This window comes from Lissotriton helveticus, chromosome 4_1 (genome assembly GCF_964261635.1).
Source record: "Lissotriton helveticus chromosome 4_1, aLisHel1.1, whole genome shotgun sequence".
NCBI lineage: Eukaryota > Metazoa > Chordata > Amphibia > Caudata > Salamandridae > Lissotriton > Lissotriton helveticus.
This window is the reverse complement of record NC_136063.1, coordinates 51611668-51624895: the sequence shown is the minus strand read 5'-3', so window position 1 is coordinate 51624895 and position 13228 is coordinate 51611668. Positions and strand designations below refer to the sequence as shown.

At 50.4% G+C, this 13228-nt stretch overlaps 1 protein-coding gene across 1 annotated transcript in view; it reads right to left on the bottom strand.

Moving 5' to 3' along the window:
* The window catches only part of LOC144827843 (GTPase IMAP family member 9-like), an 87579-nt gene that overhangs the window by 14462 nt on the left and 59889 nt on the right, over positions 1–13228 (bottom strand). Inside the window, exon 2 of the mRNA XM_078686008.1 lies at positions 8675–8798. Coding sequence (XP_078542134.1) covers positions 8675–8798 — 124 coding nt within the window. The remainder of the gene's footprint in view (positions 1–8674; positions 8799–13228) is intronic.

Here is a 13228-nt window from a genome sequence, read left to right as displayed (position 1 = left end):
CTCTGTACTGGTACGAATGTAGGACATTGTTCTGCATTCTGTCCATGAACTGCTGTTTATGCATTTGTCACCCCGAGTGGGACCGGTATGCTCAGACGTTAGTTCCGTGCTCTCCTCGCCACTGGAGTCAAGCTATCCTGGCTGAAGACGGCTGATAGCCAGAAACCAATCCTAGGATGGTTGATTCCGGTCCAGGGAAGACATCGCTTGGCAGTTCGGGCTGGACTGTTTCAGGCACAGGGTCAAGTCTTATTTGCATATTTCCATGTCTGAACTGGGGTGGTGTGGTGAGCAAAAAAAAAATGGAATTAGGCCCAGATCTATGTACTGGGGTGAATGTATGACGTTGTTCTTCATTCTGTCCATCAACTGTTGTTTTTGCATTTGTCACCATGAGTGGGACGGGTATGCTCAGACGTGAGTCCTGTGCTCTCCACACCACTGGAGTCAAGCTATCCTGGCTGAAGACGGCTGATAGCCAGAAACCAGTCCGAGGATGCTTGATTCCGGTCCAGGGAAGACATCGCTTGGCAGTTTGGGCTGGACTGTTTCGATGAGGCACAGGGTCAAGTCTGATTTGCATATGGCCATGTCTGAACTGGGGTGGTGTGGTGAGCAAAAACACAATGGAATTAGGCAAAGATATATGTACTGGGGTGAATGTATGACGTTTTCTTCATTCTGTCCATCAACTGTTGTTTTTGCATTTGTCACCATTAGTGGGAGGGGTATGCTCAGACGTGAGTCCTGTGCTCTCCACGCCACTGGAGTCAAGCTATCCTGGCTAAAGACGGCTGATAGCCAGAAACCGGTCCTAGGATGCTTGATTCCGCTCCAAGGAAGTCATGGCTTTGCAGTTCGGGCTGGACTGTTCCCATGAGGCACAGGGTCAAGTCTGATTTGCATATGGCCATGTCTGAACTGGGGTGGTGTGGTGAGCAAAAAAAGCGATGGATTTAGGCCCAGATCTCTGTACTGGGGTGAATGTATGACACTGTGCTGCATTCTGTCCATCAACTGTTGTTTTTGCATTTGTCACCCCGAGTGGGACGGTTATGTTCAAACGAGAGTCCCGTTCTCTCCACCCCACTGAAGTCAAGCTATCCTGGCTGAAGACGGCTGATAGCGAGAAACCGGTCCTAGGATGCTTGTTTCCGGTCCAGGGAAGACATGGCTTGGCAGCTCGGGCTGGACTGTTCCCATGAGGCACAGGGTCAATGCTGATTTGTATATGGCCAAATCTGAACTGGGGTGGTGTGGTGAGCCAAAAAACAATGGATTTAGGCCCAGATTTATGTACTGGGGTGAATGTATGATGTTGTTCCGCATTCTGTCCATCAACTGTTGTTTTTGCATTTGTCACCCTGAGTGGGACGGGTATGCTCAGACGTGAGTCCCGTGCTCTCCACGCCACTGGAGTCAAGCTATCCTGGCTGAAGACGGCTGATAGCCAGAAACCAGTCCTAGGATGTTTGATTCCGGTCCAGGGAAGACATCGCTTGGCAGTTCGGGCTGGACTGTTTCGATGAGGCACAGCGTCAAGTCCTTTTTTGCATATAGCCATGTCTGAACTGGGGTGGTGTGGTGAGCAAAAAAACGATGGATTTAGGCCCAGATCTCTGTACTGGGGTGAATGTCTGACATTGTTCTGCATTCTGTCCATCAACTGTTGTTTTTGCATTTGTCACCATGAGTGGGACGGGTATGCTCAAACGTGAGTCACGTGCTCTCCACGCCACTGGAGTGAAGCTATCCTGGCTGAAGACGGGTGATAGCCAGAAACTGGTCCTAGGATTCTTGATTCAGGTCCAGGGAAGATTTGGCTTGGCAGTTCGGGCTGGACTGCTCCCAAGAGGCACAGGATCAAGTCTAATTTGCACATGGTCATGTCTGAACTGGAGTGGTGTGGTGAGCAAAAAAACTATGGATTTATGCACAGATCTCTGTACTGGTACGAATGTAGGACATTGTTCTGCATTCTGTCCATGAACTGCTGTTTATGCATTTGTCACCCCGAGTGGGACGGGTATGCTCAGACGTTAGTTCCGTGCTCTCCTCGCCACTGGAGTCAAGCTATCCTGGCTGAAGACGGCTGATAGCCAGAAACCAGTCCTAGGATGTTTGATTCCGGTCCAGGGAAGACATCGCTTGGCAGTTCGGGCTGGACTGTTTCGATGAGGCACAGCGTCAAGTCCTTTTTTGCATATAGCCATGTCTGAACTGGGGTGGTGTGGTGAGCAAAAAAACGATGGATTTAGGCCCAGATCTCTGTACTGGGGTGAATGTCTGACATTGTTCTGCATTCTGTCCATCAACTGTTGTTTTTGCATTTGTCACCATGAGTGGGACGGGTATGCTCAAACGTGAGTCACGTGCTCTCCACGCCACTGGAGTGAAGCTATCCTGGCTGAAGACGGGTGATAGCCAGAAACTGGTCCTAGGATTCTTGATTCAGGTCCAGGGAAGATTTGGCTTGGCAGTTCGGGCTGGACTGCTCCCAAGAGGCACAGGATCAAGTCTAATTTGCACATGATCATGTCTGAACTGGAGTGGTGTGGTGAGCAAAAAAACAATGGATTTAGGCACAGATCTCTGTACTGGTACGAATGTAGGACATTGTTCTGCATTCTGTCCATGAACTGTTGTTTTTGCATTTGTCACCATGAGTGGGACGGGTATGCTCAGACGTGAGTCCTGTGCTCTCCACACCACTGGAGTCAAGCTATCCTGGCTGAAGACGGCTGATAGCCAGAAACCAGTCCTAGGATGCTTGATTCCGGTCCAGGGAATACATGGCTTGGCAGCTCGGGCTGGACTGTTCCCATGAGGCACAGGGTCAAGGCTGATTTGCATATGGCCATGTCTGAATTGTGGTGGAGTGGTGAGCAAAAAACAATGGATTTAGGCCCAGATTGCTGTACTGGTTTGAATGTATGACATTGTTCTGCTTTCTGTCCATCAACTGTTGTTTTTGCATTTGTCACCCCGAGTGGGACGGGTATGCTGGGACGTGAGTCCTGTGCTCTCCACGCCACTAGAGACAAGCTATCCTGGCTGAAGATGGGTGATAGCTAGAAACCTGTCCTAGGATGCTTGACTCCGGTCAAGGGAAGATATGGCTTCGCAGTTCGCTCTGGACTGTTCCCATGAGGCACAGGGTCAAGTCTGATTTGCATATGGCCATTTCTGAACTGGGGTGGTGTGGTGAGCAATAAAATGATGGATTTAGGCCCCGATCTCTGTACAGGGGTGAATGTATGACATTGTTCTGCAATCTGTCCATCAACGGTTGTTTATGCATTAGTCACCCCGAGTGGGACGGGTATGCTCAGACGTGAGTCCCTTGCTTTCCATGCCACTGGAGCAAGCTATCCTGGCTTAAGACGGCTGATAGCCAGAAACCGGTCCTAGGATGCTTGATTCCGGTCCAGGGAAGACATGGCTTGGCAGTTCTGGCTGGACTGTTCCCATGAGGCACAGGGTCAAGTCTGATTTGCATATGGCCATGTCTGAACTGGGGTGGTGTGGTGAGCATGAAAACAAAGGATTTAGGCCCAGATCTCTCGACTGGGGTAAATGTATGACATTGTGCTGCATTCTGTCCATCAACTGTTGTTTTTGCATTTGTCACCCCGAGTGGGACGATTATGCTCAGACGTGAGTCCCTTTCTCTCCATCCCACTGGAGTCAAGCTATCCTGGCTGAAGACAGCTGATAGCCAGAAACCAGTCCTAGGATGCTTGATTCCGGTCCAGGGAAGACATGGCTTGGCAGCTCAGGCTGGACTGTTCCCATGAGGCACAGGGTCAAGGCTGGTTTCCCTATGGCATGTCTAAATTGGGGTGGAGTGGTGAGCAAAAAAACAATGGATTTAGGCCCAGATCTCTGAACTGGGGTGAATGTATGACATTGTTCTGCATTCTGTCCATCAACTGTTGTTTTTGCATTTGTCACCCTTAGTGGGACAGGTATGCTCAGACATGAGTCCCGTGCTCTCCACACCACTGGAGTCAATCTATCCTTGCTGAAGACAGGTGATAGCCAGAAACCGGTCCCAGGATGCTTGATTTCGATCCAGGGAAGACATGGCTTGGCATGTCGAACTGGACTGTTCCCATGAGGCACAGGGTCAAGTCTGATTTGCATATGGTCAAATCTGAAATGGGTGGCGTGGTGAGCAAAAAAACGACAGATTTAGGCCCAGATCGCTGTACGGGTGTGAATGTATGACATTGTTTTGCATTCTGCCCATCAACTGTTGTTATTGCATTTGTCACCCCGAGTGGGATGGGTATGCTTGGATGTGAGTCCCGTGCTCTCCACGCCACTGGAGTCAAGCTATCCTGGCTGAAGACGGGTGATAGCCAGAAACCGGTCCTACGATGCTTGATTCCGTTCCAGGAAAGACATAGCTTGGCAGCTCGGGCTGGACTGTTTCCATGAGGCACAGGGTCAAGGCTGATTTCCCTATGGGATTGTCTGAATTGGGGTGGAGTGGTGAGCAAAAAAACAATGGATTTAGGCCCAGATCTCAGTACTGGGGTGAATGTCTGACATTGTTCTGCATTCTCTCCATTAACTGTTGTTTTTGCATTTGTCACCCCGAGTGGGACGGGTATGCTCAGACATGAGTCCCGTCCTCTCCACACCACTTGAGTCAAGCTATCCTTGCTGAAGAAGGGTGATAGCCAGAAACCGGTCCTAGGATGCTTGATTCCGGTCCAGTGAAGACATGGCTTGGCAGTTCGAACTGGACTGTTCCCATGAGGCACAGGGTCAAGTCTGATTTGCATATGGTCATATCTGAAATGGGTGGGGTGGTGATCAAAAAAACAACAGATTTAGGCCCAGATCGCTGTACTGTTGTGAATGTATGACATTGTTCTGCATTCTGTCCATCAACTGTTGTTATTGCATTCGTCACCCCGAGTGGGATGGGTATGCTCGGACGTGAGTCCCGTGCTGTCCACGCCACTGGAGTCAATCTATCCTGGCTGAATACGGGTGATAGCCAGAAACCGGTCCTAGGATGCTTGACTCCGGTCCAGGGAAGACATGGCTTTGCCGGTCGGGTTGGACTGTTTCCATGAGGCACAGTGTCAAGTCTGATTTGCATATGGCCATGTCTGAACCGGGGGTGGTGTGGTGAGCAAAAAAAGAATGGATTTAGGCCCAGATCTCTGTACAGGGGTGGATGTATGACATTGTTCTGCATTCTGTCCATCAACTGCTAGCTTTCAGGAAAGGTCTTAAGACCTGGCTGTTTACTTTATAGGTTTTTTTTCTTTCTTTTTGTTCATTACATTCCCTTGCTGTTTTATTGTCGTGTTGTGTTACTTTCTGTAGGTCTCGCTGTGAAAGCGCCAGGATACTCTTTTGGAGTCGCTGTGCGCTATACAAATAAAATGTAACATAACATAACATAACATAACATAACTGTTGTTTATGCATTTGTCACCCCGAGTGGGATGGGTATGCTCAGACTTGAGTACCGTGCTCTCCATGCCACTTGAGTCAAGCTATCCTTGCTGAAGACGGCGGATAGCCAGAAACCGGTCCTAGTATGCTCTATTCCGGTCCAGGGAAGACATGGCTTGGCAGTTCTGGCTGGACTGTTCCCATGAGGCACAGGGTCAAGTCTGATTTGCATATGGCCATGTCTGAACTGGGGTGGTGTGGTGAGCAAAAAAATAATTATGGATTCAGCCCCAGATCTCTGTACTGGTGTGAATGTATGACATTGTTCTGCATTCTGTCCATCAACTGTTGTTTTTGCATTTGTCAGCCGAGTGGGACCGGTATGTTCAGATGTTAGTCCCGTGCTCTCCACGCCACTGGAGTCAAGCTATCCTGGCTCAAGACGGCAGATAGCCAGAAACTGGTCCTAGGATGCTTGATTCCGGTCCAGGGAAGACATTGCTTGGCAGTTCTGGCTGGACTGTTCCCATGAGGCACAGGGTCACGTCCGATTTGCATATGGCCAAACAGCACTCATAGCATATAAATCACATCTAAACACAAATGCTTAAATGCACTTTTCTTCTGCAGAAAAGATACTGACTTCAGTACAGACCGCTGTAATAAGAGAAAGAGGACTGGCTCGAGGAAAATTAATAATTTTCGTAACTTCAGGTAATGGCGTTGACTTTATCCTAGAGGGATTCTTGTCTTTACACCCACATACATGCTAGGTACACTTTGGTACATCTAGTTAGCGTTGCTTCGTAGGAGTACGCATTCTACTGGCATGTATTTTATATACATGCCTGTATTCATTGTTTTAGCAAGATGTCCTCTAGACACTGCTCCTGAAGAATTGCCGATTGACCTGCTAGGGGTTGAAGGCAAGAAACATGTTGACCGCATACACATACTAGACTCTGTGGGATCATTGATATTCTAAACAGGGCTCTCACATTTAATTTAGGTTAGTACACCCCTTGAATAAAATGAGTTCCCTCTATGGCAGTACTAGTCCTATTTTAATCCATTACTCACACGTATGCACTACCTAGACCACTGACTCCCACTCACCAAACGGCTGTCTCTTAAAAAGATCTCTGGCAAAGAGACCCTTCGCTGGAGCTCGTCCTGCATTGCAGCGCCAGCTTGACGAGGAGCACAGCCCAATGATAAAGCATGACATCCTTATGGGTCTGTGAGGGAAATCCATAAGAGACCTGTTCACTCCCACTACCGTTAGGAACTGGAATTTTTTTGGGATTTGCGTATCTTCCAGGAGCATTGTGCAGGACCTCACCAAAAGCTTCTGTTCCTCTTTCTGATTTAAGTACCTATCATTAACCATCACACCGTCTCCCAAAGTGTCCATTGTATCGGGGCTCATCCAAACACAGTTCAAAGATTTTTTTGTGTATTTCTACCAAGGACTTACCCTAGTCCTTCAACAGGGTTAGAACCCCAATAATAACCAGTACATATGGGCAGGGGGTAGGTGAAAGATTAACCATTGCTCGGGCAGACATTTGGGCTGAAATGCTGATAAGCAGTGCAGCTGCACTAAGGGTCGTCATTTGAGGTTCTACTCGGATACTTCCAAGCGGCGAAGCAGAGGGGTTAGAAAAAGGCAGGGCCGTAGATAAAACAGACCATAATGCTTATCTGGTTGAACTTCATCAGTCAAAGATACTACATTTGGAGCATACAACATGGTCGCAGAATTAGGTTGTAGTGTGGACGTGCAACAAGGTGCTGAAGATTGCAGAGATATTACAATGTGATGTAAGGGAACCAGATGAGATGTAGAGGATGACAATTTTGATTCCAAGGCGTCTAAGTACACAACTATGGGAGAAAGTTCTGATTTTACCAGAGCACCTTAATGGGTGAAGAAGTCCTTGAATAGCTGCCCTGTGCCGTTTTGTGATATACAATCTATGTTCATCATTCCTGGTTGGGGAGCGTTATCAGGTTTCTTTGAAGCTGAGCAACGTGGTGAAGTGTCAGGCTGTATTAGGGTGATAGCTGCATTACAGGTTGTTTGGAACGCACTCCACGCTTGGACATCCTAGGTAATGCAGGGGACTGAGCATTACCCCTTACGTCACAAGAGCAAGAGCCCTTCATATGACATGTTAACTGGCAACTTAGACTCAGGGAATTAAGAGGAGTTGGAAACATTGAAGCAGCGGCACCATCCCCAGCGGTTGAGTTGATAATATTGGGAGAGGCCCGTAGTGAGGTAACTCTGAAGCCACAAACAAGTTCAGAGCTAGGGACGGTGGAGCCAATAGACAGTCTCCTTTCAGCAAGTGCTATTTTATTGCTCACCACATTCACAGCACATTCTAGCATCCCATCAATTGAGGTGCCCTTACACAATGGAATAGGGACAGGGCCAATCTCAATTACCTACTTTTTTCCTATGCTTTTACATGCACCAATACACCAAGATAGTAACAAACAATCAAAATATAGATTAGTAAATGTTTCCTCTACCTTAGCCAAAGGTGGGCTACTGGGCAAAAAGTTCTTCGAGGTTTGAAGCCGCAAGCCAAGAGACAGGGCCCAGCCAAGCCCACTCTGTTCCATTTGAGGATGGGTGAAGATGAGCCCGCCTTGGCCTGGGTACTCCAAGGCTCGGCCCACACTGCTAGGGTGTTATGGGAGTGGTCCCAGAAATAGCAGACAACGATAACACCAGGCAAACACTTGCAGGATGATAAAACACAGGATTCTGAGTCATTGAAGTGTAATAAATGATTGGAATAATAGTCAATGGAGGACATATTGTCTTGGTTAGCAAATGCAATGGGGCCTAAACTGTCTTGCCATGCTGCACTATCATGGAAACTGCTGGTTTACTGTATAATTGAATAATGACACAGAACGGGGGGGGTCCACTATGACCAAAGCCGCTCACCTGTTTAACAGTTTGAGCATAAGCAAGAAAAATAAAGCCTTCTCATTAAACATGTGTGGTGAATAATAGGCTTATTTGGGCCTGCAATCTTCACAGTGGAGTATCACTGTTTACCACAAGATATGGACGAGGAGAGGGAAAGCCTACTAACAACACAGAAGAAAGATTCAGTCTCATGCAGAAAGGAGAAAGTCAGATAAAGAAACATGACATTTAGAAAGCAAGGATAATGGAGTAAAAATAGTGGGGAGAGGTAAAAGAAAGGGAAATAATATTAATAACAGAACTTACTGGGGCTAGAAGAACTATTGGCTGTTGCCGTAGGGCCTGATGGTGGTGGTGGATCCAACCGCCGCGGAACAGGTGGTGGCAGTCCTTTCTTACTTTGCCTTTGAGGCCCTCCTGCCATTGGGTGCTGAAGTAAGAAATAAAGAAGATAAAAAAAATGTAGATTAGTGGTTCAATTAATCTCCCCAAAATTATTTTGACAGGCAAACTCAGTTGCATTGTACTTTTCTAAATCAGATCGCCTAGAGTACTAGTAGTATTGAGTTGAACAATTACTAATTTCCTAAACCTGACACCCTTAACCTTATTAGGTAGGTCGCTCCGCCTCCGCACAGCACCGCCTCTGCGTCCTGTCCCTGCCCCAACTGCTGCTGCTGAGAAATGCTTTGTGCCACTTGCTCTGTGCCCCGCTTTTTTCCTCTGTGCCTCTTGCTCTGTGCCCCGTTTTTTTCCACGGTATCACTTGTCCTATGCCCCGTTTATTCCTCTGTGCCTCTTGCTCTGTGTCAGGTTTTTTCCTCTGTGCACATTTTTTTTTCCACTGTCACTTGCCCTGTGCCCCGTTTATTCCTCTGTGCCTCTTGCTCTGTGCCAGGTTTTTTCCTCTGTGCACGTTTTTTTTCCACTGTGTCACTTGCTCTGTGCCCCGTTTTTTCCTGTGTGCCACTTGCTCTGTGCCCCGTTTTTTCTTCTGCGCCTCTTGCTCTGTGCCCTGTTTTTCCCTTTGTGCCACTTGCTCTGTGTCCACCTCTCCCGCCGCTGCATCCCCCTGCGGCCCGCCCCACTAACTGCCTTTCGCTGCCCCTACCTCCCGCCTCCCAGCTGCTCCTCCCTCCCTCCTCCCCATATATGGTGGCCGATACACGGTGAGGTAAGCGACCCTTGACATTATTAGATTGGTGGATCCCCTCCTCACAGCACTGCCTGTGCATCCTGTCCATGCCCCAGCTGCTACTGCTGAGGTAAGCTTTGTGCCACTTGCTCTGTGCCCCATTTTGTTCCTCTGTGCCCCGTTTTTTTTCCACTGTGTCACTTGTCCTGTGCCCCGTGTTTTCCCCTGTGCCTCTTGCTCTGTGCCCTGTTTTTTCCTCTGTGCCCATTTTTTTCACACCCACTGTTTCACTTGCTGTGTGCCCCTTTTTTATTTCCTCTATGCCTCTGGCTCTGTGCCCCGTTTTTTTCCATTGTGTCACTTGCTCTGTGCCTCGTTTTTTCCTCTGTGCCACTTGCTCTGTGCCCCATTTTTTCCTCTGTGCCTCTTGCTCTGTGCCCCGTTTTTCCCTCTGTGCCACTTGCTCTGTGCCCCGTTTTTTCATCTGTGCCTCTTGCTCCGTGCCCCGTTTTTTCCTCTCTGCCCGTTTTTTTTCTCCACAGTTTCACTTGCTCTGTGCCCCGTTTTTTTCCACTGTGTCACTTGCTCTGTGCCATGTTTTTTCCTCTGTGCCACTTGCTCTGTGCCCCATTTTTTCCTCTGTGCCTCTTGCTCTGTGCCTTGTTTTTCCCTCCGAGCCACTTGCTCTGTGCCCCGTTTTTTTCCTCTGTGCCCCGTTTTTCCTCTCTGCCACTTACTCTGTGCCCCATTTTCTCCCCTGTGCCCCCGTGATTCTGTGCCCTTGCCCCGTGACATCCACCGCTCATGTTCCCGCAGCTGCATCCCCCTGCGTCCTGCCCCCCTGACTGCCATTCGCTGCCCCTACCTCCCGCCCCCCAGCTGCTCCTGCCTCCCTCTTCCCCATATACGGCGGCAGCCGCTGGCATGCCGAAGGAGTGCCTAAGGCAAGCTCGTCTGCGCATGTCCTCGCCTGGACCGTGCCAAGCAACAGGTCCCCTGGCCCCCACGCACGCCACAACGCACGCCTCCGCTACGACGCCAGCACCCTCCACGCACTCAACATCGGACGATCACGCAGCTGCTGCCTGGCCACCCCGAAGTGCACCGATGGACCCTTCTCCTGCCGGATCTGCAGCTTCACCAGCATCTGGCCCGCCAACCCACCTACCAAAGAACCCAACAACCTCAGAAGCATCCTTCTCAACTCCCGCTCCGCACGCAAACACACCATGGAACTCTGGGACCTACTGGACTCCAACACCCCAGACGTCGCCTTCCTGACAGAGACCTGGCTGAACCCCTCCTTGGCACCCGACATCGCCATAGCCATCCCGGAAGGCTATAAGATCATCCGAAGGGACTGCACCACTGGAGTAGGAGGAAGAATAGCCATCGTCAACAGGAGCACTCGCAAAGTCTCAACGAACAACGATGACACCCTCAGCAACGCCAAACACCTGCACTTCCAGATCCTCACCGATCTGAACACCACCCTCAGAGGAACCCTCATCTACGACCCCCCGGACAATGAGCACAGTTCAGTGACTCCATCACTAACCTCGTCAGCACACGCCCTCGCCTCCACGGACTACATCCTCCTCGGGGACCTAAACTTCCACCCGGAGAACAACAACAACACCAACTCCTCCACCCTGATCGACAACCTCGCCAACCTCGGACTCAGACAACTCGTCACTACACCCACCCACTCCGCCGGCCACACGCTTGACCCAATCTTCTCTGCAAACTCCCAAGTCTCCTTCAACCACACCACCGAGCTCCACTGGACCGATCACCGCTGCATCCACTTCACCTTCCGGAAACCCACCACTGCACCCAACACATGCTGCGAAGCTGCTGGAGCAAAGTCACAGAAGACCAGCTTTCCACCACCCTCGCCTGGAACCCACCCACAGATCCAACCGACCCCGACACTGCCACCCGCAACCTCAAACAGTGGATCAACGACTGCACCAACACCTTCGCCCCCCTCAATAAGCCCTCCAACACCCACACTAACAAGAAAGTCAGCTGGTTCACTGAAGACCTCCAGGCCTCCAAACGAACCTGCCAAAAACTCGAAAAAACCTGTCCACGTGAACGAACAACGGAAAGCAACACCGCCCACAAAAACGCCACCCACAGACACCACCACCTCATCAGATCCGCCAAAAGGACCACCTTCAAAGATCGCCTAGAAAACAACGCACACAACAGCAAAGAGCTCTTCAACATCATGAAGGAACTCTTCATCCCCAGCTCCAACACCAACGACATCCCACCTTCACAAGACCTGTGCGACTCGCTGGCCACCTTCTTCTATCGCAAGATCACAGACATCCACAACAGCTTCAACGCCGCCACCAACCCCGGCAACCACTGAGACCCCCGCTCCCACGACCACCACCCGCACCAACCGCCTGATCTCCTGGACCAACATTAACGACGACAACACCATGAAGATCATGAACACCGTCCACTCAGGATCCCCGGAAGACCCCTGCCCACACCACATCTTCAAAAAGGCCAGAAGCACCATCGCACCCCATCTCCGGACAGTGACCTTCCCAGAGAGCTGGAAGCACGCAGAGATCAATGCCTTACTCAAGAAACCCAAGGCGGACCCCAAGGACCTCAAGAACTTCCGACCCATCTCCGTGCTCCTGTTCCCGGCAAAGATCATCGAAAAGGCAGTCAATAAACAACTGACCAGCTTCCTCGAGGAGAACAGCATCCTCGACCCATCCCAGTCTGGGTTCCGCAGCAACCACAGCACTGAAACTTCCCTCATCGCTGCCACCGATGACAGTAGGTCCCTGCTAGACAACGGAGAAACCGCTGCCCTAACCCTCCTGGACCTGTCAGCCGCTTTCGACACGGTCTGCCACCGCAAACTACGAACACGCCTCTACCATGCTGGAATCCAAGAGAAGGCCGTGGACTGGACCACCTCCTTCCTCTCCAGCAGAACACAGACCATCCGCCTCCCCCCCTTCCGCTCCGAAGCCACCAACATCATCTGCGGTGTACCCCAGGCTCATCCCTCAGCCAAACGTTGTTCATCGTTTTACATGGCACCCCTCGCCCACGTCACACGACGGCATGACCTCAACATCCTCTCCTACGCCAACGACAGCCAGCTGATCCTCTCCCTCACCAAGGACCCCCACACAGCCAAAACCAACCTCCACGAAGGAATAAAGGCCTTCGCTGACTGGATGAGGAACAGCCGACTGAAGCTGAACTCGGACAAGATGGAGGTCCTCATCCTCGGATCAACCCCCTCGGCCTGGGACGACTCCTGGTGGCCGAATGCACTAGGAACACCCCCAATACCCACTGACCACGCACGCAACCTCAGGGTCAGCCTCGACTCTACCCTCACCATGACAAAACAGGTCAACACCGTCTCCTCCTCCTGCTTCAACACCCTTCGCATGCTTAGCAGGATCTTCAAGTGGCTCCCCACCGAAACAAGAAGGACGGTCATCCAGGCCTTGGTCAGCAGTAGAGTGGACTACGGAAACGCACTCTACGCAGGATCCCCGGCCAAACTCCTGAAACGGCATCAACGTATCCAGAACGCCTTTGCACGCCTGATCCTCGACATCCCTCGCTGCTGACACATCATGCCCCACCTGAGAGACCTACACTGGCACCCTATCAACAAGAGGATACCCTTCAAACTCCTCACCCACACAAACATGGCACTCCACAACACCGAA